The 23380-nt window shown below is 45.4% G+C and overlaps 1 protein-coding gene, 1 non-coding gene and 1 pseudogene across 3 annotated transcripts; 1 reads left to right on the forward strand and 2 right to left on the reverse strand.

The window, feature by feature from the left end:
- Window positions 1-1408: 1408 nt before the first annotated feature.
- On the forward strand, window positions 1409-1564 carry LOC115900807 (annotated as a pseudogene).
- A 2953-nt stretch (window positions 1565-4517) lies between these two features.
- Window positions 4518-4619, reverse strand: LOC115892111. The gene has a single exon (XR_004052000.1). It is a non-coding gene; the product is annotated as a U6 spliceosomal RNA (small nuclear RNA).
- Window positions 4620-11224: 6605 nt separating this feature from the next.
- CIDEC (cell death inducing DFFA like effector c) lies at window positions 11225-23380 on the reverse strand. 2 transcript variants are annotated; one of them, XM_030927777.1, is made up of 7 exons: window positions 23340-23354; window positions 22998-23075; window positions 22447-22492; window positions 21637-21790; window positions 14608-14766; window positions 14335-14522; window positions 11225-11810 (listed from the first exon to the last, which is right to left on the reverse strand). In XM_030927777.1, the coding sequence occupies exons 4-7, from the start codon at window positions 21784-21786 to the stop codon at window positions 11648-11650; spliced, it is 660 nt and encodes a 219-aa protein (XP_030783637.1). In that variant the 5' UTR covers window positions 21787-21790; window positions 22447-22492; window positions 22998-23075; window positions 23340-23354; the 3' UTR covers window positions 11225-11647. The 2 variants fall into 2 exon arrangements, with proteins under 2 accessions (XP_030783637.1, XP_010367707.2); XM_010369405.2 differs by lacking the exon at window positions 22447-22492 and having other exon boundaries at window positions 23340-23380.

Below are 23380 nucleotides of genomic sequence, written 5' to 3' on the forward strand. Positions count from 1 at the left end.
TTTTTTGTATTCTTTAGTAGAGACGGGGTTTCACCGTATTAGCCAGGGTGGTCTCGATCTCCTGACCTTGTGATCCGCCCGTCTCGGCCTCCCAAAGTGCTGGGATTACAGGCTTGAGCCACCGCGCCCGGCCTTAGAGTTTCCTTTTGTACCTCCAAAAGTATAATATAAAAATGGAATTATGGATGCCTTATGTAGTTTTAAAACCAGTTACTTTTCAAACATAAATTTTTTAGGGTAAAACTATGATAGAACTAATTTACAACTGGAATTTCAAAGCTATTATCTTCTTGTTTATTGAAAGAGAAAAGGGGGAAAAGGAAATAAAAAGGGAAGGGGGAAGGGGGAAAAATAAGAAAAAGCAAGACGGAGGCACTGCAGGATCTGCCCTGGGGGAAGGCTAAGGAGGGAGGGGCTATTATCTTATTTTTAGTCAATATAGACTTTAATTCTCTTGTCATTGTATGTAGTTTTTCCTTTCTTTTTTCTTAATGAAAAATTGGAGTTGGATAGATTAGATCTTCCTATTCTTACTTTCTCTGACTAAATTGACTATGATTAAATTAGTTAATATTTCTCAGACTCAATTTTCTCTCCTGAGAAATGGGAATAACAGTACTACAATATAGAATATAATTTGCTAATCCTTAATAAATGTTAGCTTCATTTGCCCTTCTCTTCCTTTGCCTTTTTAATTCTAGAGTCTAAAATAAGTATATGCTGTGACTGAATGGGTAAGATAGTTGACTCAAGTTTTAATCATTTTGCCTTTAAGTGTTATTTATGGGTGATTACATTGTAGGTATGATCAGAATAATACAGAAGTATTTATGAAGATCTTATACATTTTTCTTGAAGAAAAGTTCAGTCCAAGGGGCTGTTTGTTATGTTTATAGGTACCTTTACAGGAAATGCTTTCAGCCATGAGACTAATCCTCATGGACTTGTCATTATTAATAGCCACAAATTGTAATAACAGTTCAAAAATGAAAACTTAATTCTGTCTTCTTTTTACAGCAACTTTTTCAAATAGTGAAGCAGAAAACCAATCAAAATTCAGTGGACACTGTTGAAATTTACTTTGAATGCACTTTGGAACCTCACAGATGAATCGCCAACCACTTGTAGACACTTTATGAAAATCAAGGGTTAGAACTCTTCATGAGGGTTATAGAGGTCAGAATGGGAATTTAGCTTACAGTTTTGATATTTATTAATTTACTTACTCTAGCATTCATTTTATATTTGGCTTTTTAGGTAATTATAGGTTTCTCTTTCTTTTTACAGTCTTTCCTAACTAAGTCATCCATTCAGCAGAAAGTTCTAGGACTTTTGGTAAGATATAAGCACTTCCTGCTAAGTTCCAACCTGTATTTATTTCTGTCTGAAGTAACACATTGAAAGTTGCAGCTCTGCAGTGGCAGTATCATAGCCAATGAGGTCTATCCAAGGCACAATCATTGCTAATTGAGAACTATTCCCAATACCTCACCATGACAACTTGAAATATGGCTGGCAGTGGCAATTTCTTTTCTTTTTTTTTTTTTTTTTTTTTTTTTTGAGACAGGGTCTCACTTTGTTGCCCAGGCTGGAGTGCCTTGGTGTGATCACAGCTCACTGCAGCCTCAACCTCCTGCTGGGCAAGCAATTCCCCCAACTCAGTCTCCCTAGTAGGTGGGACCATAGGTGTGTGCCACAATGCCCAGCTAATTTTTGTATTTTTTGTAGAGATGGGGTTTTGCCATGTTACCGAGGCTGGTCTGAAACTCCTGAGCTCAAGTAGTTCTCCTACCTCAGCCTCCCAAAGTGCTGGCATTGTAGACATGAGCCGCCCGGTTGGCAATGGCAATTTTTGACGATTTCTAGGTGAATGAACAAAAAAAGAAATAAAGAAAGTTGCTGCTATGATACTTGTAAACAATGACATTGGAAAATAAATATTATTAAATTTAAAAAGACTATATATATATATATATATATATATAGGCCGGGTTTGGTGGTTCACACCTGTAATCGCAGCACTTTGGGAGGCCAAGGTGGGCAGATCAGCTGAGGTCAGGAGTTCATGAACTGTCTGGCCAACGTGGTGAAACCCCGTCTCTACTGAAAACACATAAATTAGGTGGGCGTGGTGGTGGGTGCCTGTAATCCCAGCTACTTGGGAGGCTGAAGCAGGAGAATCGCTTGAATCCAGGAGGCAGAGGTTGCAGTGAGCCGAGATCACACCATTGCACTCCAGCCTGGGCAACAAGAGCAAAACTCCATCATATATATATATATAATATATTTATATACACACACATACATATATATATATACACACATATATATAAAGATTTTTGCCATATTAAAAGGAAAAATATAAATATGCATACACTTCTTTTTTTTTTTTTTTTTTTTTTGAGACAGAGTCTTGCTCAGTCGCCCAGTCTGGAGTGCAGTGGCGCAATCTCGGCTCACTGCAAGCTCCGCCTCCCGGGTTCCCGCCATTCTCCTGCCTCAGCCTCCCAAGTAGCTGGGACTACAGGCGTCCACCGCCACGCCCGGCTAATTTTTTGCATTTTTAGTAGAGACGGGGTTTCACTGTGTTAGCCAGGATGGTCTCGATCTCCTGACCTCGTGATCCACCTGCCTCGGCCTCCCAAAGTGCTGGGGCTACAGGCGTGAGCCACTGCGCCCGGCTGCATACACTTCTTTATATTTTTTGGTATTGTACAAAGTTTCGCACTGAGCATGTTTTACTTTTTTTATTTATTTATTTTTGAGATAGGATCTGTCACTCTGTTGCCCATTGTGGAGGGCAGTGGCACAATCATGGCTCACTGCAGCCTCGACCTGCCAGGCTCAAGCAATTTTCACACCTTAGCCTCCCAAGTAGCTAGGACTATAGGCATGTGCCACTATGCCCAGCTTATTTACGTATTTATTTTTGCAGGCTGCAGTCTCGCCATGTTGCCCAGGCTACTCTCAAATTCCTGGGCTCAAACAATCCTCCTGCCTCAGCCTCCTCAGGTACTGGGATTACAGGCAAGAGCCACCGCACTTGGCTTCGTGTTTCACTTTTATAATCAGAAAAACAGATCTCATTAAAAAATGTTGTTAGGCTGGACACAGTGACTCATACCTGTAATCTCAACACTTTGAGAGGCTGAGGTGAGAAAATGTCTTGAGCCCAGGAGTTTGAGACCAGCGTAGGCAACAAAGCATGACACCATCTCTACAAAAAATAAAATAGGAAAATTAGCTGAACATGGTGATATGCACCCGTAGTCCCAGCTAGTGGGAAGGCTGAGGTGGGAGGATCACTTGAGCCTAGGAGTTTGAGGGCTGCAGTGAGCTGTGCTCATCCCACTGCACTCCAGCCTGGGTGACAGAGCTCTCTCTTTTTTTTTTTTTTTTCATACGGAGTCTTGCACTGTTGCCCGGGCTGGAGTTCAGTGGCACAATCTCGGCTCACTGCAACCTGCGCCTCCCAGGATCAAGCGATTCCCCTGCCTCAGCCTCCTAAATAGCTGGGATTACAGGCACCCGCCACTAGGCCCAGCTAATTTTTTGTATTTTTTTAGTAGAAACGGGGTTTCACTATTTTGGCCAGGCTGGTCTGAAATTCCTGACCTTGTGATCCATCTCTCTTTTTCCTTTTTTGTTTTTGAGACGGAGTCTCTCTCTGTCGCCCAGCCTGGAGTGCAGTGGTGGGATCTGGGCTCACTGCAAGCTCCACCTCCTGGGTTCTCGCCATTCTCCTGGCTCAGCCTCTCGAGTAGCTGGGACTACGGGCCCCCATCACCATGGCCGGCTAATTTTTTGTATTTTTTGTAGAGACAGGGTTTCGCCGTGTTAGCCAGGATGGTCTCCATCTCCTGACCTCGTGATCTGCCCACCTCAGCCTCCCAAAGTGCTGGGATTACAGGCTTGTGCCACCATGCCCGGCCGATTCATCTCTTAAAAAAAGAGAATTCATTAACCTACAAGATTCTGTGTTTGTAGTTAATGATTACTACTTAAAAAGTGCTTACAAAGGCCGGGCACGGTGGCTCACGCCTGTAATCCCAGCACTTTAGGAGGCTGATGTGGGCGGATAACCTGAGGTCAGGAGTTTGAGACCAGCCTGGCCAACATGGTGAAACCCTGTCTCTATTAAAAATACAAAAATCAGCCAAGCGTGCTCGTGCACGCCCATATCCAGCTACTCAGGAGGCTGAGGCAGAAGAATCGCTTGAACCTGGGAGGCAGAGGTTGCACCACTGCACTCCAGCCTGGGTGACAGAGCAAGACTCTGTTTCAAAAAAAAAAAAAAGGCTTACGAATCACATATTTCTTAATATGTTGGATATGGATTAAAGTGAACCCTCTAGGATTTTGAGGCAAAGATAAAAGATCAAATGTTTTGTCAATTTAAATTGCTGCAACAGGCAAAGTGACTATGTGGCAAAAGCCATTTTATTTTATTTTATTTATTTATTTTTTGAGATGGAGTCTGGCTCTGTCACCCAGGCTGGAGTGTGGTGGCGCGATCTCAGCTCACTGCAAGCTTCGCAAATTTACAAGTATCCTTGCACAGGGGCCATGCTAATCTCTGTACCGTTCCAATTTTAGTATGTGTGCTGCCAAGCGAGCACGCAAAAACCATTTTAAAGCAGACCTCTGCTCTTGAGGAATTAGATTATGGGAGGCATAGATTAGTGAGTTAAAAAAATATAAATTGGAGCTTGTTTTCCACATGCAAGCCGTGAGGAGATGGATTTTTAGGAAGGCTGAGGATTGCCATTTAAGGAGGACCTATTTGTTCGTTGTAGCCTTCATTATATAAGGTAGAAAATGGAAAACAACCTAAATGTCCAGTAATAGAGGAATTATTAAATAAATTACAGTATTTGATTGTTTTATTCAGGGTTAATATGATTTTTTGATATGGAAGTTGGCTGAGGTCACCTGAAATGGAAAGGGGAAATTTATTTTTAAGTATTTGAGGGTCAGGTGCAGTGGCTTATGACTGTAAACCCAGCACTTTGGGAGGCTGAGGTGGGTGGATCACGTGAGGTCAGGAGTTCAAGACCAGCCTAGCCAACATGGTGAAACCCTATTTCCACTGAAAATACAAAAATTAGCCGGGTGCGGTGGCACATACCTGTCCCAACTACTCAGTAGGCTGAGGCAGGAGAATTGCTTGAATCTGCGATGCGGAGGTTGCAGTGAGCTGAGATCGCATCACTGCACTCCAAGCCTGGGTGACAGAGCAAGACTCCGTCTCAAAAATAAATAAATAAATACATACATACATATATGCACACACACATAAATTATATATTTTGTTTAAATTTCAAAAGGAATACATGTTTATTATAACTAGTAAAACAGCACAAAATGTATTTAATATCCTTATGGCACTGTCTCCAACATTTCATCATTTTTATCTCCATGAAGTCACTAATATTAATACAACTTTATATGTTTCCTTCCATACTTTTCTCTATTACCTTGAGATAAAAATTATTCAATAATTTAATTTGAGATGTTGATTCTAATTTAATTCTTTATGGTCAGAGAATATGCTTTGTTTGGTTTGAGTCCTGAATTTATTGAAACTTGTGTATGGCCAAGGATATGGTCTATTTTGGTAAATATTCCATGTACACTTGAGAGGAATGTGTATTGTCTTATTACTGGGTATAGTGGTGGTCTTTTTTTTTTGAACGGAATCTTGCTCTGTCGCCCAGACTGGAGTGCAGTGGCACAATCTCAGCTTACTGCAAGCTCTGCCTCCGGGGTCACGCCACTCTCCTGCCACAGCCTCCCGAGTAGCTAGGACTACAGGCGCCCGCCACGTCGCCCGGCTAGTTTTTTGTATTTTTTAGTAGAGACGGGGTTTCACCGTGTTAGCCAGGATGGTCTTGATCTCCTGACCTCATGATCCGCCCATCTTGGCCTCCCAAAGTGCTGGGATTACAGGCTTGAGCCACCGCGCCCGGCCTTTTTTGTATTTTTAGTAGAGACGGGGTTTCACTGTGTTAGCCAGGATGGTCTCGATCTCCTGACCTCCAGAGTGCTGGGATTACAGGTGTGAGCCACTGCGCCCAGCCCCCCCCCTTTTTTTTTTTTTTTTTTCTGAGACAGAGTTTCGCTCTTGTTGCCCAGGCTGGAATCCAGTGGCGATATCTCAGCTCACTGCAACCTCAACCTTCCCAGTTCAAACCATTCTCCTGCCTCAGCGTCCCGAGTAGCTGGGATTACAGGCATGTGCCACCATGCCCAGCTAATTTTTGTATTTTTAGTAGAGACGGGGTTTCTTCATGTTGGTCAGGCTGGTTTCGAACTTCCAACCTCAGGTGATTCGCCCACCTCGGCCTCCCAAAGTGCTAGGATTACAGGCATTGTGAGCCACTGCACCTGGCGAGGTATAGTTTTCCACAAATGACAATCAGGTATATTTGGCTCACACTGTACAACTCTACCATATCCTTACTAATTTTCTGCCTACCTGTTCTATCAATTATTGACAAAGGAGTTTTGAAATCTCTGTCTATAATCGTAGATGTATGTTTCTCCTTACTGTTCTATCAGTTTTTTCCTTCATGTATTTTGAAACTCTATTATTAGATGTATAAACATTTAAAATTATGTCCTCCTGATTAAGGGACATCTTTACCATTATGAAATGACTTTTCTTTACCCCTGGTAATATCCTCTACTTTGAAGTCTTCTTTGATACTGATATAGCCATTTGTAGTTTCTTTTGACTAGTGTTAGCATAGTATATCTTTTTTTATCCTATTACTTTTTTTGTCTTTATATTTAAAATGTATTTCTTGTAGATAGCATATACCTCGCATCCTGCTTTTTTATCCAGTTTGAAAATCTGTTTTTTATTTGGAGTATTTGGATCATTTACATTTCCTGTGATTTTTAAAAATTTTTTAAATAATAAAAAATAATAATTGTGTATATGGAGTATAATGTGATTTTTGTTTTGTTTTGTTTTGTTTTTGAGACAGTCTTGCTGTGTCACCTAGGCTGGAGTGCAGTGGCGTGATCTCGGCTCACTGCAACCTCCACCTCCCAGGTTTAAGCGATTCTTCTGCCTCAGCCTCCCACGTAGCTGGGATTACAGGTGTGCCCCACCACACCCAGCTAATTTTTGTATTTGTAGTAGAGATAGGGTTTTGCCATGTTGGCCAGGCTGGTCTTGAACTCCTGACCCATGCAAGAAGGTCACTGAATTGTCAGATTTAGGCTAAGCATCAGAGTTAGGCTACAGCATCACAAACTGTCTTGCAAAATGCTGCTGGGGAGGTGCAGAGAGAGAAAAGCCAGGAATAGAGGTGCAGTCTAGGAAAGCTCCCTGATTGATGGGTGGCGAGGAGCTACTGAAATTCACCAGGAGGAACAGGTGTGTAGGGGGATGTGGGCAGAGGAGGAGGGGAAAAGCAACAAAGAGAAACAAGATGTGATGTAGGAAAAAGGCAAAGAACAAACAGTTCCAACCTACAATGACAACTGTAGAGAAGTTCCATGCAATCTCTGTATTGTTTTATTTGCTAAGAGCACTATAACTTTTGATAGATGGTTTGTATTAGCAAAATACTGTCAATAAATCTAAATCCATCAGAGGAGTGGCTAACTCAGCTCTAGCACATCTGTACCATGCAGCCATTGAGGGAAGAATGCATAGTTCTATAGGAGCTCATGTGAATTGATCTCCAGTATATATTAAATCAAAAGAGGAAAGTAAAGGACAGTGTGACTAGAATAAGCGTATGTGTATGTGATGGATGTCTATTTCTTCTTTCTTTTTTTTTTTTGAGACGGAGTTTCGCTCTTGTTGCCCAGGCTGGAGTGCAATGGCGTGATCTCAGCTCACCTCAACCTCTGCCTCCTGGATTCAAGCGATTCTCCTGCCTCAGCCTCCTGAGTAGCTGGGATTACAGGCATGTGCCACCATGCCAGGCTAATTTTGTATTTTCAGTAGAGACAGGGTTTCTCCATGTTTCTCCATGTTGGTCAGGCTGGTCTCTAACTCCTAATCTCAGGTGATCCACCTGCCTAGGCCTCCCAAAGTGCTAGGATTACAGGTATGAGCCAACATGCCCGGCCTCTGATGGGTGTCTATTTCTTAGTTATATTTACATCCTTCTGTGTTTCTGAAAGTACACACAAATACAAGACCAGCCTGACCAATATAGTGAAACCCCGTCTCTACTAAAAATAAAAAAAATTAGCGGGGTGTGGTGGCAGGTGCCTGTAATCCCAGCTACTCAGGAGGCTAAGGTAGGAGAATCACTTGAACCTGGGAGGTGGAGGTTGCAGTAATCCGAGATCGTGCCACTGCACTCAGGCCTAGGTGACAAGAGCGAGACTCTGTCTCAAAAGAAAATAAACAAACAAACAAATAAAAAATTATGTGCACAAAGGCCGGGTGCGGTGACTTACGCCTGTAATCCCAGCACTTTGGGAGGCCGAGGCAGGTGGATCACGAGGTCAGGAGACCAAGACCATCCTGGCTAACATGGTGAAACCCGGTCTCTGCTAAAAATACAAAAAAATTAGCTGGGCATGGTGGCGGGCGCCTGTAGTCCCAGCTACTCGGGAGGTTGAGGCAGGAGAATGGCGTGAACTCAGGAGGCGGAGCTTGCGGTAAGCCGAGATTGTGCCACTGCACTCCAGCCCAGGTGACAGAGCGAGCCTCCGTCTCAAAAAAAAAAAAAGTGCAAAAATATGGGCATCGCTGGCGAGAAGTGTGGCAAAAACACAAGTGGTTCTCTTGTTTTGGGCTCAGACATGTGACTGTGCCATCACAGCGCCCCCGGGATTTAGAATTCTTCTGAAAGGCATCCTGTGCACTCCCGAGCACCAGCTTGAACAAATGAAAAGGCTGAGCTGGAGGGGCTGGGACACAGCACACCTTGAGGACAGCTGCTCCTGGCTGTGCGTGAGGGTGGGCCCAGGAAAGTCCGTTCCCCCTCTAGGACCGGCAGGCCCTACCGAGGCTCAAGCTCCTTTGCTGTTTGGAATCTTCCCTCCCCAGCCCGCCAGCCTCATCAAAGGCTGCCCTTTCCTATTCACTGACCACAGCTGCTTTGACTCCATTAGCCGCTGAGCTCCTGGAAGAAGGGGAAGAACCTTGTTTTCCCTGGGCTCAATGCCAAGAGACCATGAGCAGTTGCTCAAGATTCACTTGTGAAACCCCGGATCTCAGGAGGAGGGAAGCTTGACAAATAACGAGCCTCCCACCCCCACTCCAACTCTGTTACTGAGCACTTTACAGGAGGAGCAGGTAGGCCCTGCCACCGCTTTAGCAAGGGTGGACTGGGATAGCTTCTGTGATCATACAAACATCAGGCCTCCCTGCCAGATGGCCCACCTCATGGAGCCAGCGTGGCACCAGGCCAGCCTCCAGCCATAACTGCAAAAGAGCAGGAGAGCCCGGAATAGCAGGCCCTCTTCAGCGAGCTTCAGCGTCTTTGCCCACAGGCTGCAGGGTTTGGGTCTGCTGCCAGAAATAGCTCCCAGACCATCTTTGGTAATACAGGTCTTTGCCTTAGTATTTACTAAATCCAAATAGGATTTATAGTAAGAGTCTTGAAACGATAGGTTTGGTTTGGTTTTTCGGTTTTGTTTTTTTTTTTTTTTTTTTTGAGACTGAGTCTTGCTCTGTTGTCCAGGCTAGAGTGCAGTGGCACAATCTTGGCTCATGGCAACTTGCAACTCCCAGGTTCAAGCAATTCTCCTGCCTCAGCCTCCCAAGTAGCTGAGATTACAGGTGCCAGCACCATGTCCGGCCAATTTTTTGTATTTTTAGTAGAGACGGGATTTGGCCATGTTGGCCAGGCTGGTCTCAAATGCCTGACCTTGTGATCCACCTGCCTTGGCCTCCCAAAGTGCTGGGATTACAGGCGTGAGCCACTGCGCCTGGCCATGATAGTTTTTGAATCCTTTTTTTTTTTTTTTTCCAGAGGCAGGCTCTCACTGTGTTGCTTAGGTTGGAGTGCAGTGGCACAATCTTAGCTCACTGCAGCCACGACCTCCTGGGCTCGAGTGAACCTCCCACCTCTACAGCCACCACGCTCTGCTGATTTTTTTATTATGTAGTATAGAGACAGGGTCTGGCTATGTTGCCCAGGCTGCTCTTGAACTCCTGGCCTCAAGCGATACTCCTGCCATGGCCTCCCAAAGTGCCAGGATATCAGGCATGAGCCACTGCACCTGGCCAAGTTTTTAAATCTTTCAGTCACAGACTAAATAAAACAGTCACCTGCAAGTTATACAAGTTCAGCCTTTTTTTTTTTTTTTTTTTTTTTTTTGCGACGGAGTCTTGCTCTGTCACCTAGGCTGTAGTGCAGTGGCAGGATCTTGGCTTACCACAACCTCCGCCTCCCGGGTTCAAGCAATTCTACTGCCTCAGCCTCCTGAGTAGCTGTGATTACAGGCGCCTGCCACGACGCCCAGCTAAGTTTTTTGTTTTTAGTAGAAACCGGGTTTCACCACGTTGGTCAGGCTGGTCTTGAACTCCTGACCTCAGGTAATCCACCTGGCTCAGCCTCCCAAAGTGCTGGGGTTACAGGCATGAGCCACTATGCCCGGCCTAAGTTCAGCCTTTCATGCTTCTCTTGAGTTGTCCAATATTGGAAAATGCCAGCTCACACTGATGAGAAGCTCCTACTCTTTGGGGCTACCTATGAGCCCACTTTGAAATCCCGAGGTTGAAAGTCCTGAACATCAAAGATAAGCTGTCTGGCAAGTTAGGATGGGCATTGATGGAGAAATGCCCTACAGCTTGCGTAGTACTTTTTCACCTAATCACTCAAACGGTTATTATAAAATGGGACACTGAGAAATTAGAAGAGTGACTTAATCCCGCCTGCTCAATTGAAGCTCTTCTGATTGGTGAATTTAATTAGGAAATTGTTACATATGGTATCAATTACATGGTCAGCTCAAGCCTCAAATTCAGCTGACTTTAGTTTCAAAATCAACTGCAATTTTGTTTCTTTGAAGAGACTGGGGTCTTTAAAAGAGACCCACCCCAGTCTGCTGAGTAGCTGGGACAGCAGGCACCTGTCACTGTGCCCAGCTCTTTTTTTTTTTTTTTCTCCTTTGGTAGAAAAAGTGCTATTTTCTGTAATCCTACGTTAAAGAGAATACTTTGACAATAGATTTTTCTCTTCCTTTAGCCCCCTCCAACCTTCCAGATAGAACCCCGTCCCCAAAGAACACAAGCAAAGAAGAAACATCAGCCTCAATAATTTATTGCAAACTCCCTAATATCACATGCTGATGTGCTTGAGGATTCACTCAGGAATGTTCTGGGATGGGGGCCAGAAGGTAGACAGCACCATGAAAGTGCAACCTGCGAGGCCGGATTGCTGAGGGGCAGACTTCATGCCAATGGAGGGGTACACTTCGGGACAAGTCTGGGTGGGCTAAGCTGCCTTGGGCAGGAAGGAGCTGGGCCAGGCCAGGAGCCTGAGGTTCTCCTTTGGCCAACCCACCCCAGGTTTCCAGCCCCTTCTCCTCACTAAGGTCCTACGCAGTGAGGGAGGTGTGGGGAGGTTAGCGGCTCTACAGCTGCCAGGCTTGTGAGCACTACCAGTTAAGCGTGGGGCCCCTAGTCTATTCTTTCACTGGGGAAATCTTCCAAGGACTTGGGCTTTCACTGCAGTATCCTCAGACAGGTCGGGATGAGGGATGAGGCCTTGCCCTTGGGGGGCTGCCCTTCCTCTGTAGCATCGAGGAGCTGCTGCAGGTAACAGGAGGTGCCAAGCATCACGTGGCCCGTGGCCTGCATGCTGAAGAGGGCCCAGCGGAGAGCTTCCCTGGGTGGAATGAGAGGGCATGCAAATCAAAACTACAAAGTAGGCTGGGCATGGTGCTCACGCCTGTAATCCTAGCACTTTGGGAGGCCATGGTGGGTGGGTCACCTGAGGTCAGGAGTTTGAGACCAGCATGGCCAACATGGCGAATCTCTGTCTCTACTAAAAATACAAAAATTAGCCAGGCATAGTGGTGGGTGCTTGTAATCCCAGCTACTCCAGAGCCTGAGGCAAGAGAATTGCTTGAACCCAGGAGGTGGAGGTTGCAGTGAGCTGAGATGGCACCACTGCACTCCAGCCTGGGTGATAGAGCAAGATTCTATCTTAAAAAACAAACAAACAAAAAACATGAGGCTGGGCTCAGTGGCTCATACCTGTAATCCTATCACTTTAGGTGGCCAAGGCAGGTGGATCATTTGAGGTCAGGAGTTTGAGACCAGCCTGGCCAACATGAAACCCTGTCTCTACTAAAAAATACAAAAAATTAGCCAGGCGTGGTGGCAGACACCTGTAATCTCAGTTACTCAGGAGGCTGAGGCACGAGAATTGCTTGAACCCAGGAGACAGAGGTTGTAGTGAGCTGAGATTGTACCACTGCACTCCAGCCTGGGTGACAGAGTGAGTCTCTGTCTCAAAAATAAATAAATAAATATATAAATAATAAAAAACAAGAGTGTACCCCCTCCCTGCATCCCCTTATTCCCATGCTGGCCTGAAAGGGATTGGTTTCATTATGTTTGTTTTCTTCATTATTAACATTTGAATACCACTGAGGTGGTAGCACTAAAAGCACTTCAATTCTAGAGCGATGTGCAAACAGGAACAGATGCTGCAGATGAGGTCAGGATTAGGGCGAGGACTTGCAATTCCACCTTAACTGAGATGCCCGGAACCTCCCTACTTTCTCATGGGAAACTCCAGCTCATTTCATAGGGCTTTCTATTTTTCTGCTACTACTTTGGACCAGATTAATCTCCATAACATGGCTCTGCCCCTTGAGACACTCTGTTCTAGACTCTGAGGCCTTTCCAAGTCACCTGCAGTCTAACTGATGTTCAGAGTACTGGACATGAAGACACCCATGCCTGGCATGAGCATGTACTGAGAACAGAACTTGAATTAGGCAGGCCTAAGTCCTAATCCAGTCTTGTTAGCTGGGTGAACTTTAGCAAACTGCTCTAGCTTTGAGCTTCAACTCCCTCATGGGTAAAATGGGATTGCACCTGCCGCCCAGGGTCATAAGGCTGAAATAGCATAAAGCAATTAACATGGGGTTGGATGTTTGGAAAGTAGGGGAAATGGGAAAGTGGGAGCAGGTTCTAACTTCACATAGTCTCATGCTTCCTGAGACATTTGGTTAGACTTTCAAAAATAAGTTTTAAGAAAAGTTCATTGTATAGTACAAATGACTCTGGTCCATAAGACTTGCAAATTAATTCTGTCCTATGGAGGGAAGATTATTTCATCCCTCCCATTCGCACGGGGGAAAAATCCAATTTTGTATGTATACATTTACCTCTTTTTTTCTTCTTTTTAGAGACAAGGTGTCATGCTGTTGCCCAGGCTGGAGTACACAGTGGTATGGTCATTTCTCACTGCAGCTCAAACTGCAGCACACACGCATGTGGTAGAGACTGGGTCTCACTATGTTGCCCAAGCTGGTCTCAAATTCCTGGGTGCAACAGATCCTCCCGCCTTGACCTCCCAAAATGCTGGGATTCCAAGTGAGAGCCACCGCACCCAGTCTATCTCATCATTCTTGCTGGACCTATATATGTGTGAGATTTTGAATTCTCCTTTGAACTGATTGTAACTTCTTGCTACTTCTCTCATTAATTAATGAATTCAATTAAATCTTTGACACATGCTTTTTTTTTTTTTTTTTTTTTTTTTTTTTTTTTTTTTTGTCCGACACAGTCTTGCTCTTTCGCCCAGGCTGAAGTGCAGTGGCGGAATCTTGGCTCACTGCAACCTCCACCTCCCAGGTTCAAGCAATTCTCCTGCTTCAGCCTCCTGAGTAGTTGGGATTACAGGCATGCACCACAATGTCCAGCTAATTTTTGTATTTTTGTATAGATTGGGTTTTGCCATGTTGGCCAGGCTGGTCTTAAACTCCTGACTTCAAGTGATCCACCCACCTTGGCCTCCCAAAGTGCTGGGATTACAGGTGTGAGCCACCGCACTTGGCCAACACATACTCATTTTTAAAAATTGACTAGAAGACTACTTAGGAAAACTCCCTATTTCAATAAAAAAAAATGTGTAGTTGCTAGAGTGGAAAGTAGTCATAAAAGCAAAATGCATCCAGGTTCCACCAGGAGGAACACATGCACCCCTAGGCACACGCCAGTGTCGTCCACAGCAGCACTTCGAGAGCCCATCAGGCTCCATGTTGTCTGATACAGGCTATACTTTGTCAGCACTAATGCCAGATCCAGGCACTGAGAAGGCTGAGTCCATGTGAACAGACAGGGGCTCTCCCATTGCCTGTACCCACCCTGTCCCCAGGAAATCCCACTTCACTCACTTCACGATGCGTTTGGCCCCACAGCAGTGCAGATCGTAGGAAAGGGAGTACGTATCATAAAAAGTCGCCTTCACATTCAGGCAGCCAATGAAGTCCTGTGGGTTCAGCTTGTACAGGTCAAAGGTTACACGGGCCACATCAATCTTCTTGGCAGGCTTATGGGAGAGGGACTGTGGGTGCCTCGTCCCCTGCATTGAGACAAGCAAATGGTTAGCACCCCTTGAAGACATCTCCCAGGGTCCCGATTTTCTCCCCCGACAGGTGGAACCTCACCTGTTCTGATGGGGGCTGCCATTTCTGCCCCTTCTGGAGGACCATGAACACTATATCCCCTGCCAGGGCTTGGAAGTACTCTTCTGTCTCTACAGTTGTGCCATCTTCCTCCAGCACCAGAAAGAAGGGCTTGTCTGCCAGCATCAGAGTGTCCCGGACCTGGGGAATAAGGTCAGTGATGCTTCTGCCATCCCAGAACTAGGGGGCTGGGGTCTATGAGGTGGAACTGGAGCCCAAGCCCTCTGCTGTGGAATCACTACCCAGAGACTTTATCATGGTACCTCTTGGTTCCTGGCTTCAGGGTTCATAGTCTAGAATAATATTGTCCAATAAAATATAATGTAAGTCACATATAATTTTTAATTGTGATATAGTTTACATACCTAAAAGTTACCCTCTAAAAGTGTACAATTCAGGGTTTTTTAGTATATTCACAAAGTTGTGCAACAATCACCACTATCTAATAGTGCAGTGATTACTAGGCTGGAATGTAGTAATCATAAGCATATCATAAGCATAAGTAGAGAGCATGTGACATAATTGTAGCTCATTGCAGCCTGCAACTCTTGGGCACAAGCAGTCCTCCTGCTTCAGCCTCCCGAGTAGCGGGGACTATAGGCACATGCATTACACCTGCCTAATTTTTATGTTTTTTTAAAGATGGTGTCTGGCTATGTTGCTCAGACTGGTCTCAAACTCCTGGCCTCAAGGGATCCTCCTACCTTGACCTTCCAAAGTGCTGGGATTACAGGTGTGTGCTATCATGCCCAGACATGATTCTTTTTTTTTTTTAAGCTAATAATATTCTACTATATAGATATACTAGATTTTAAAATCTATTTATCAATGGATGAACACTTGGATTGTTTCTTTTTCACTATTATGAATAATGCTGCTATGAGTTTTTCTGTACACGTTTTTATATGAACACAGGTTTTCAATTCTCCTGGGCATATACCTAGGAGTAGAATTGCTGAGTCATACATTAACTCTATGTTTAATTTTTTTTTTTTTTTTTTTTTGGAGAGAAGACTTTACTCTTTAACCCAGGTTGGAATGCAGTGGTATAATCACAGCTCACTGCAGCCTCAACCTCCTGGGCTCAATGATCCTTCCACTTTAGCCTCCCAAGTAGCTGAGATTACAGGCTTGTGCCCTGTTGTCCAGCTAATTTTTTTCTGCGGGGGGAGGTGGAGACAGGGTACTGCTTTGTTGCCCAGGCTGGTCTCAAACTCCTGTGCTCAAAGAATACTCCCACCTCAGCCTCCCAAAATGCTGGGATTACAAGCATGAGCCACCACAATGGGACTATGTTTAACTTTGAGGAGGTGCCAAACTGTTTTCCAAAGTGGCTGAGTCATTTTACATCCCCTCTAGCAATGTATGAGAACTCCAGTCTCCTGACATCCTCACTGATGCTTTTATTGTCTGTATTTTAGCCAAAAATCCTTTTTTTTTTTTTTTTTTTTTTTTTGAGACTGAGTTTTGCTCTTGTTGCCCAGGCTGGAGTGCAGTGGCATAATCTCGACTCACTGCAACCTCCACCTCCCGGGTTCAGGTGATTCTCCTGCCTCAGCCTCCCTGAGCAGCTAGGATTACAGGCATGCGCCGCCACACCCGGCTAATTTTGTATTTTTAGTAGAGACGAGGTTTCTCCGTGTTGATCAGGCTGGTCTTGAACTCCCGACCTCAGATGATCCACCCACCTCGGCCTCCCAAAGTGCTGGGATTGCAGGCGTGAGTCACCACATGTGGCCCAAAAATCCTTTTTATTTTTACTTTCATATCAATTTTTTTCTTTTTTCTTTTTTTTTTTTTTTTTTTTTTTTTTTTTTTTTTTTTTTTTTTTTTTTTTTTTTTTTTTTTGAGGCGGAGTCTCGCTCTGTCGCCCGGACTGGAGTGCAGTGGCCAGATCTCAGCTCACTGCAAGCTCCGCCTCCCGGGTTTACGCCATTCTCCTGCCTCAGCCTCCCGAGTAGCTGGGACTACAGGCGCCCGCCACCTCGCCCGGCTAGTTTTTGTATTTTTAGTAGAGACGGGGTTTCACCGTGTTAGCCAGGATGGTCTCGATCTCCTGACCTCGTGATCCGCCCGTCTCGGCCTCCCAAAGTGCTGGGATTACAGGCTTGAGCCACCGCGCCCGGCCTCTTTTTTCTTTTAAATAGAGACAGGATCTCACCATGTTGCCAAGGCTGTTCTCAAACTCCTGGGTGCTCAGGCAGTCCTCCCGCCTCGGCCTCCTAAAGTGCTTGGATTACAGACATGAGGCACAACACCCAGCCATATATCCACTTTTTGGTGGATGAAGTGATTTTGTTTTGCATTCCCCTAGTGATTAATGATGCTGAGCCTTTTTTTTTTTTTTTTTTTTTGAAACAGGGTCTTGCTCTCTAACCCAGGCTGGAGTGCAGTGGTGCCATCATGATTCACTGCAGCATCAGCCTTCTAGGCTCAAGTGATCCTCCCACCTCAGTCTCCCAAGTAGCTGGGACTACAGGCATGTGCCACCATTCCCAGCTAATTTTTGCTTTTTTTGTAGAAGTGGGTTTTTGCCATGTTACCCAGGCTACTCTTGAACTCCTGGACTCAAGCAATCCGCCGGCCTCCACCTCCCAAAGTGCTAAAATTAGAGGCATGAGCCAATGCACTCGGCCAAGCATCTTTTCATGTGTTCATTGGCCACTGTGTTATCTTCTTTGAAGAAATATCTGTTCAAATCCTTTGCCCATTTTTAATTGGGTTGTCTTTTTCTTGTTCTTGTAAACGCTATATATTCTTGATATTAGACCCTTATCAGCTATATGATTTGCAAGTATTTTCTCCCATTTTGTGGGTTGTATTTTTTACTTTTTTTTTTTTTTTTTTTTTTTTTTGAGACGGAGTCTCACTCTGTCACCAGGCTGGAGTGCAGTGGCGCGATCCTGGCTCACTGCAAGCTCTGCCTCCCAGGTTCATGCCATTCTCCTGCCTCAGCTTCCTGAGTATCTGGGACTACAGGCGCCTACCACCGCACCTAATTTTTTTTTTTTTTTGTATTTTTAGTAGAGATGGCGTTTCACCGTGGTCTTGATCTTCTGACCTCACGATCTGCCTGCCTCAGCCTCCCAAAGTGCTGGGATTACAGGCATGAGCCACCGCACCGGGCCATTTTTTTACTTTCTTGATAATGTCCCTTGATATACAAAAGATTTAGGCTGGGTGCGGTGGCTCACCCCTGTAATCCCAGCAACTTTGGGAGGCAGAGTCAGGTGGATCACCTGAGGTCAAGAGTTCGAGACCAGCCTAGCCAGCACGGTGAAACCCCGTCTCTACTAAAATTACAAAAAATTAGCTGGGTGTGGTGGCAGGCGCCTGTAGTCCCAGCTACTTGGGAGGCTGAGGCAGGAGAATGGCTTGAACCCAGGAGGCAGAAATTGCAGTGAGCTGAGATCGCACCACTGCACTCCAGCCTGGGCAACAGAGTGAGACTCCATCTCAAAAAAAATAAGTATCATGACACTTAGGTTAACTGCCTGGGTTTCAATCCCAGTGAATGCACTTGGCTTCTGCCTCTGGAGAATGGAAATAGTGGTAATAAGGCTCTCATCAGAAGAAATGCTGCAAGTCACCTGGCAGAATACATGGTCCATAATAAGAGTAGGCTCCTCAGGACATTTACAACCACATCATTAGTTGTTTTGGAATGATGGAATTCTCACTTCACTTTTCTTGCTTGGATTCAATAAGGAACATATTTTGCTACTTAAAAATCTTTCAATAAGGGCCTGGGATCAGCAACACACCAATAGCAATGAACATACCTAGCTCCCTGATCTCGGTTTCTGAATACCATTCTCCACTAAAATGAAACAGACCCCCTTAGAAAAAAATGGCCAAGAATTAGGGCAGGGAAAATACAAGATGAGCCTGTAATACCTTGCTGCACCAGAAAGTAAGAAAGCATGCAAAGAATGATGGGGACAGGATAAAAAAAAAGCACCAGAAAGTAAGAAAGCATGCAAAGAATGATGGGGACAGGACAAAGAAAAGCACCAGGAAGTAAGAAAGCATGCAAAGAATGATGGGGACAGGATAAAAAGAAGCACCAGAAAGTAAAAAAGCATGCAAAGAATGATGGGGACAGGATAAAAAGACACAGAAGTCTGGGACAACTTGAGCATCAATAAATAATCTGTTGCCATTCATATATCCTACTAAAATAGGAATACCTGTGTCCCTTTTGATATAAATAAATAAATAGGCCAGGTGCAGTGGCTCATGCCTCTAATCCCAGCACGTTGGGAGGCCGAGGTGGGAGGATCACTTGAGGCCAGGAGTTTGAGATCAGGCTGCAAAACACAGCTAGACCCCATCGCTATTTTTTTTTTAATTAAAAATTAGGTGTGAGGTTGTGTATCTATAGTCCTGGTGAGTCAGGAGGCTGAGGTGGCAGGATCACTTGAACCTACGAGTTTGAGGCTGCAGTGAGCCATCATCACACCACTGCATCCTAGCCTGGGCAATGGAGTGAGACCCTTTCTCTAAAAAATAATAATAATAATAATAATAATACGTGAATACAGTGACAGATGCAGAATTCAATGTCTACTTAGTACAAAATACTGACCTAGAAAATAAATAACAGAGGGGAAAATGTTACATAGAGAAGCTTGACTGTACCTACCACTTTATTCAAATAATCAGAACAGTAAGGTGATAAAAACTGCATATAATTTTGCACTGACAATCTTTTAGAAAAATTTTTTAGACAAGGTCTAACTCTGTCACACAGGCTGGAGTGCGGTGGTGCATTCACAGTTTACTGAAGCCTCAAATTCCTAGGCTCAAGTGATCATCCTGCCTCAGCCTCCTGAGTAACTGGAACTACAGGTGCACACCACCATGTCCAGCTAATTCCTGCATTATTTTTGTATAGATGGGGTCTCACCATGTTGCCCAGGCTGGTTTTGAACTCCTGGGCTCAAGGAATCCTCCTGCCTCGGCCTCCCAAAGTGTTAGGATTACAGGTGTGAGCCACTATGCCTGGCCTGCAACTTATTTTTATCATATTCCTGCCAAAGATAAAAACCTGAATTAAAGAAATGGATGGGGCCGGGTGCAGTGGCTCACACGTGTAATCCCAGCACTTTGGGAGGCCGAGGCAGGCAGATCACAAGGTCAGGAGATCGAGACCATCCTGGCTAACATGGTGAAACCACGTCTCTATTAAAAATACAAAAAAAAATTAGCCAGGCGTGGTGGCAGGTGCCCATAGTCCCAGCTACTCGGGAGGCTGAGGCAGGAGGATGGTGGGGACCTGGGAGGTGGAGCTTGCAGTGAGCTGAGATCGCACCACTGCACTCCAGCCTGGGCAACAGAGCAAGACTCCATCTCAAAAAAAGTAAAAAGAAAGAAAAAAATAGATAGTTCCAAACCAAGGGACAGTAAACAAAAATAGCTGGCTCACAATCTTCAAAATGGTCAAGGTCATGAAAGTCAAGGAAATACTGAAAAACTGTTCCAGACTAAAGGAAACTAAAGAGCCATACAATTAAATAAACACTTGATCCTGACCTGGATCCTTTCACTACAAAGGATATTATTGGGACAACTGGCAATGCTTGAGTCTCAGGATTCAATTACAGTAATGTAATACTGTTTCCTGATTGTAATAGTTGTATGATGGCTACATAGGAGAATATCCTTGTTTGTAGAAAATGCACATTGAAGTATCCAAGAGTAATAGGCAGCAAGTTGGCAACTTACTCTCAAATGATTCAGGAAAAGTTTTGTATTATATTTGTACTGTGTAACTTTTGTTAGTTTGTAATTGCTTCCTCCAGAGGAAGCCGTATATAACAAGGACATTTTGATGCCGGGGGTGCCCAGGCCTCAGGGCAAAATAGCAGCACCAAGTCCAGACTAGAGTATGAATAGGTCCTTTTGATCGAAAGCACAAGAAATGTAGTCTGCACAGCCAGAAGCCTTACAAAGGAGGGGAAATTTGCTCCCCGGAAGAATAGAACTAATACATAGAAACAGGGAAGGAAACTTAGAATAAAGAGGTGAGCTATGATTTATATATGTTAAATAGAGCCTAGTACTTGGAAGCCTAATCCAAACATTTGACCTATACCAGGCACCTGGGATTGCAGGTCCCACCCCTATAGAGATGATCACTGAGGACGGGTGTGGTGGCTCATGCCTGTAATCCTAGCACTTTGGGAGGCAGAGGCAGGTGGATTTCCTGAGGTTGGGAGTTTGAGACCAGTCTGGTCAACATGACGAAACACCGTCTCTACTAAAAATACAACAAATTAACTGGGCGTGGTGGTACGTGCCTATAGTCCCAGCTTCTTGGGAGGCTGAGGCATGAGAATCACTTGAACCTTGGAGGCGGAGGCTTCAGTGAGTCGAGATCATACCACTGCACTACAGCTTGGGTGACATAGCAAGACTCCATCTCAGGCTGGGCATGGTAGCTCACACCTGTAATCCCAACACTTTGGGAGGCCGAGGTGGGTAGATTGCCTGAGCTCAGGAGTTTGAGACCAGCCTGGGCAACACAGTGAAACCCTGTCTCTACTAAAGTACAAAAAATTAGCTGGGTGTGGTGGTGTGTGCCGGTCGTCCCAGCTACTCAGGAGGCTGAGGCAGGAGAATCGCTTGATCCTGGGAGGCAGAGGTTGCAGTGAGCCAAGATTGCGCCACTGCACTCCAGCCTGGGTGACAAGAGCGAGACTTCGTCTCAAAAAAAAAAAAAAAAACCAAAACAAAAAAAAATAATGGAAGTGGGAAGCAAGAGATTTTCTAGCAAGAAAAATGTGCCCTGAAAATACTACTGACCTACTGATAGCGTAGGATGGTAACATACTGCCCCGCCCACCTGCCATTACCAAACAGACATCAGTCATTGCTAATCAGTTGGACGCTGTCCAGGTGGGCATTACCATATGTAGGTGCTGGTAGGTATCAGAAAGGAAACTGCCACCTTCTAAGCCCTGAATCTCAGCTCACAGCTGGGCTGTGCAATATGCAGGGCACTCTCACCTTCAGGAGGAGGTCCTCAAGACTATAAGCCATGATGCCCTTCCTCATGCTTCGATCCGCAGTGCTTACGCGGCAGGGCCGGGCCCTGGGGGCCTTGGGGCAGGACTCCGACAGCAGCTGCTGGGTCACCACAGAGGTATGCACTGACATGCGCCTGGGGGCAGTTGAAGCATCAGGGTGAGCCGCCCACTTTGCCCAACCCTTGCCCACCACACAGGGGAGCCACCTCCCCACCCCTCCAGACCAGGCTCATGATCAGCCAAGCCCCCATTGCCTGCTAATCCTGCTCTAGTCTTACTCAAAAGCCTGCTAGAGGCCAGGAATGGTGGCTCATGCCTGTAATCCCACACTTTGGAAGGCTGAGGTGGGCAGATCACTTGAAGTCAGGAGTTCAAGACCACCCTGGCTAACATGGTGAAACCCCATCTCTACTAAAAATACAAAGATTAGCCAGCATGGTGGCATATGCCTGTAATCACAGCTCTGTAGGCTGGGACACAAGAATTGCTTGAACCCTGGGAGGCAGCAGAGGTTGCAGTGAGCTATGATGGCACCACTGCACTCCAGTCTGGGCAACAGCGTGAGACTTTGACTTAAAAAAAAAAAAGAAAGAAAAAAAGCCTGCTAGAGCAGTGTATCTCAAACTTCGAAGGGCACGTACGTCACCAGGGCATCTGTTCAAATGCAGATTCTGACTGAGTAGACCTGGGTGAGGCCTGAGATTCCAAATGTTTCACAAGTTCCCAAGTGATGTTGATATGCTGGTTCTCAGACCAAGAGGAGTAAGTAGCAAAGTAATAAAAGACCCACCTCACGTTCCCCCAATTACCACCTCTCTCGGCTTCACTCTCCTCACCTGTAAAGTTGGATGAAGTAGGGGAAACCCGAAGTCAATATAAGGTATTTTTTTAACTGAAGCATTCAATTTAGAACCAAAGGAATGGAAAGGACCTGGATTTTACAGTCAGGCAGTCCCAATTTAGAATTTTGGCTCCCTCATGGATTTGCTGGGTGATTGAAAGCACCCACTATGTGCCTCAGTTCTCTCACCTATTAATTTGGTATAATAACCCCCACTTCCCAAAGTTGTTGTGAGGCTTACATGAGATCAGGAGTAAAAGCACCAAGCATAGTGTCTACTCCTTTCTATGCGCGGTGTGGTGGTAGTGTAGGCAGCAGCATTAATATCACCCAGGGACTTCTTGGCAGTGCAGAATCTCAGGTCCCACTCCAGACCTCCTGAATCAGAATCTGCACTTGAACAAGGTCCCCCGTGACCTATATACCCATTAAAGTTTGAGAAGTTCTGGCTTACAGCTCGTAGGTGGCTCCCTTTCCATTCTGCCCATGGCTTTCCTCACCTGGAAAGGGACTTGGGGTAGAGAAGGCTAAGGGACTTCATGGCGTATTCCATCCTTGTCAGCTGGACTGCGTTGGACCTGGGAAAGAGGCAGAAACAACTCATCAGTGTGAGATGAGAGGGTTCCCATCTCTCTCATTGTTAGACATGGTGCAACCCAACCCCTGTTCAGCAACCCTCCTCCCTCGTCTATCCCAACTCACACATACCTCCCCCAGCCCTTCTCCTGTCCGGTCCCAGGCATGCCAACCAAGACCAAGCTGGAGACCCCACCCCTCTCCCCACCGGGTGCTCAGGCTCAGCCTCACTCAGCAGCTACTGCTCTTGCCCCAGTCCCACTCACTCCATGTTTCTCAGCCCCTGGCTCTGGTCACACTGAGCAGA

This window comes from Rhinopithecus roxellana, chromosome 1 (genome assembly GCF_007565055.1).
Source record: "Rhinopithecus roxellana isolate Shanxi Qingling chromosome 1, ASM756505v1, whole genome shotgun sequence".
In the NCBI taxonomy this organism is placed as follows: domain Eukaryota; kingdom Metazoa; phylum Chordata; class Mammalia; order Primates; family Cercopithecidae; genus Rhinopithecus; species Rhinopithecus roxellana.

Coding starts and splice junctions, on each gene's coding strand:
- CIDEC (XM_010369405.2), bottom strand. Junction 21,791..22,997: donor TACCCCAAGTCCCTTTCCAG/GTGAGGAAAGCC, acceptor AACTGCCCCCAG/GCGCATGTCAGTGCATACCT. Junction 11,811..14,334: donor GGGGCCAAACGCATCGTGAA/GTGAGTGAAGTG, acceptor CATTCCACCCAG/GGAAGCTCTCCGCTGGGCCC.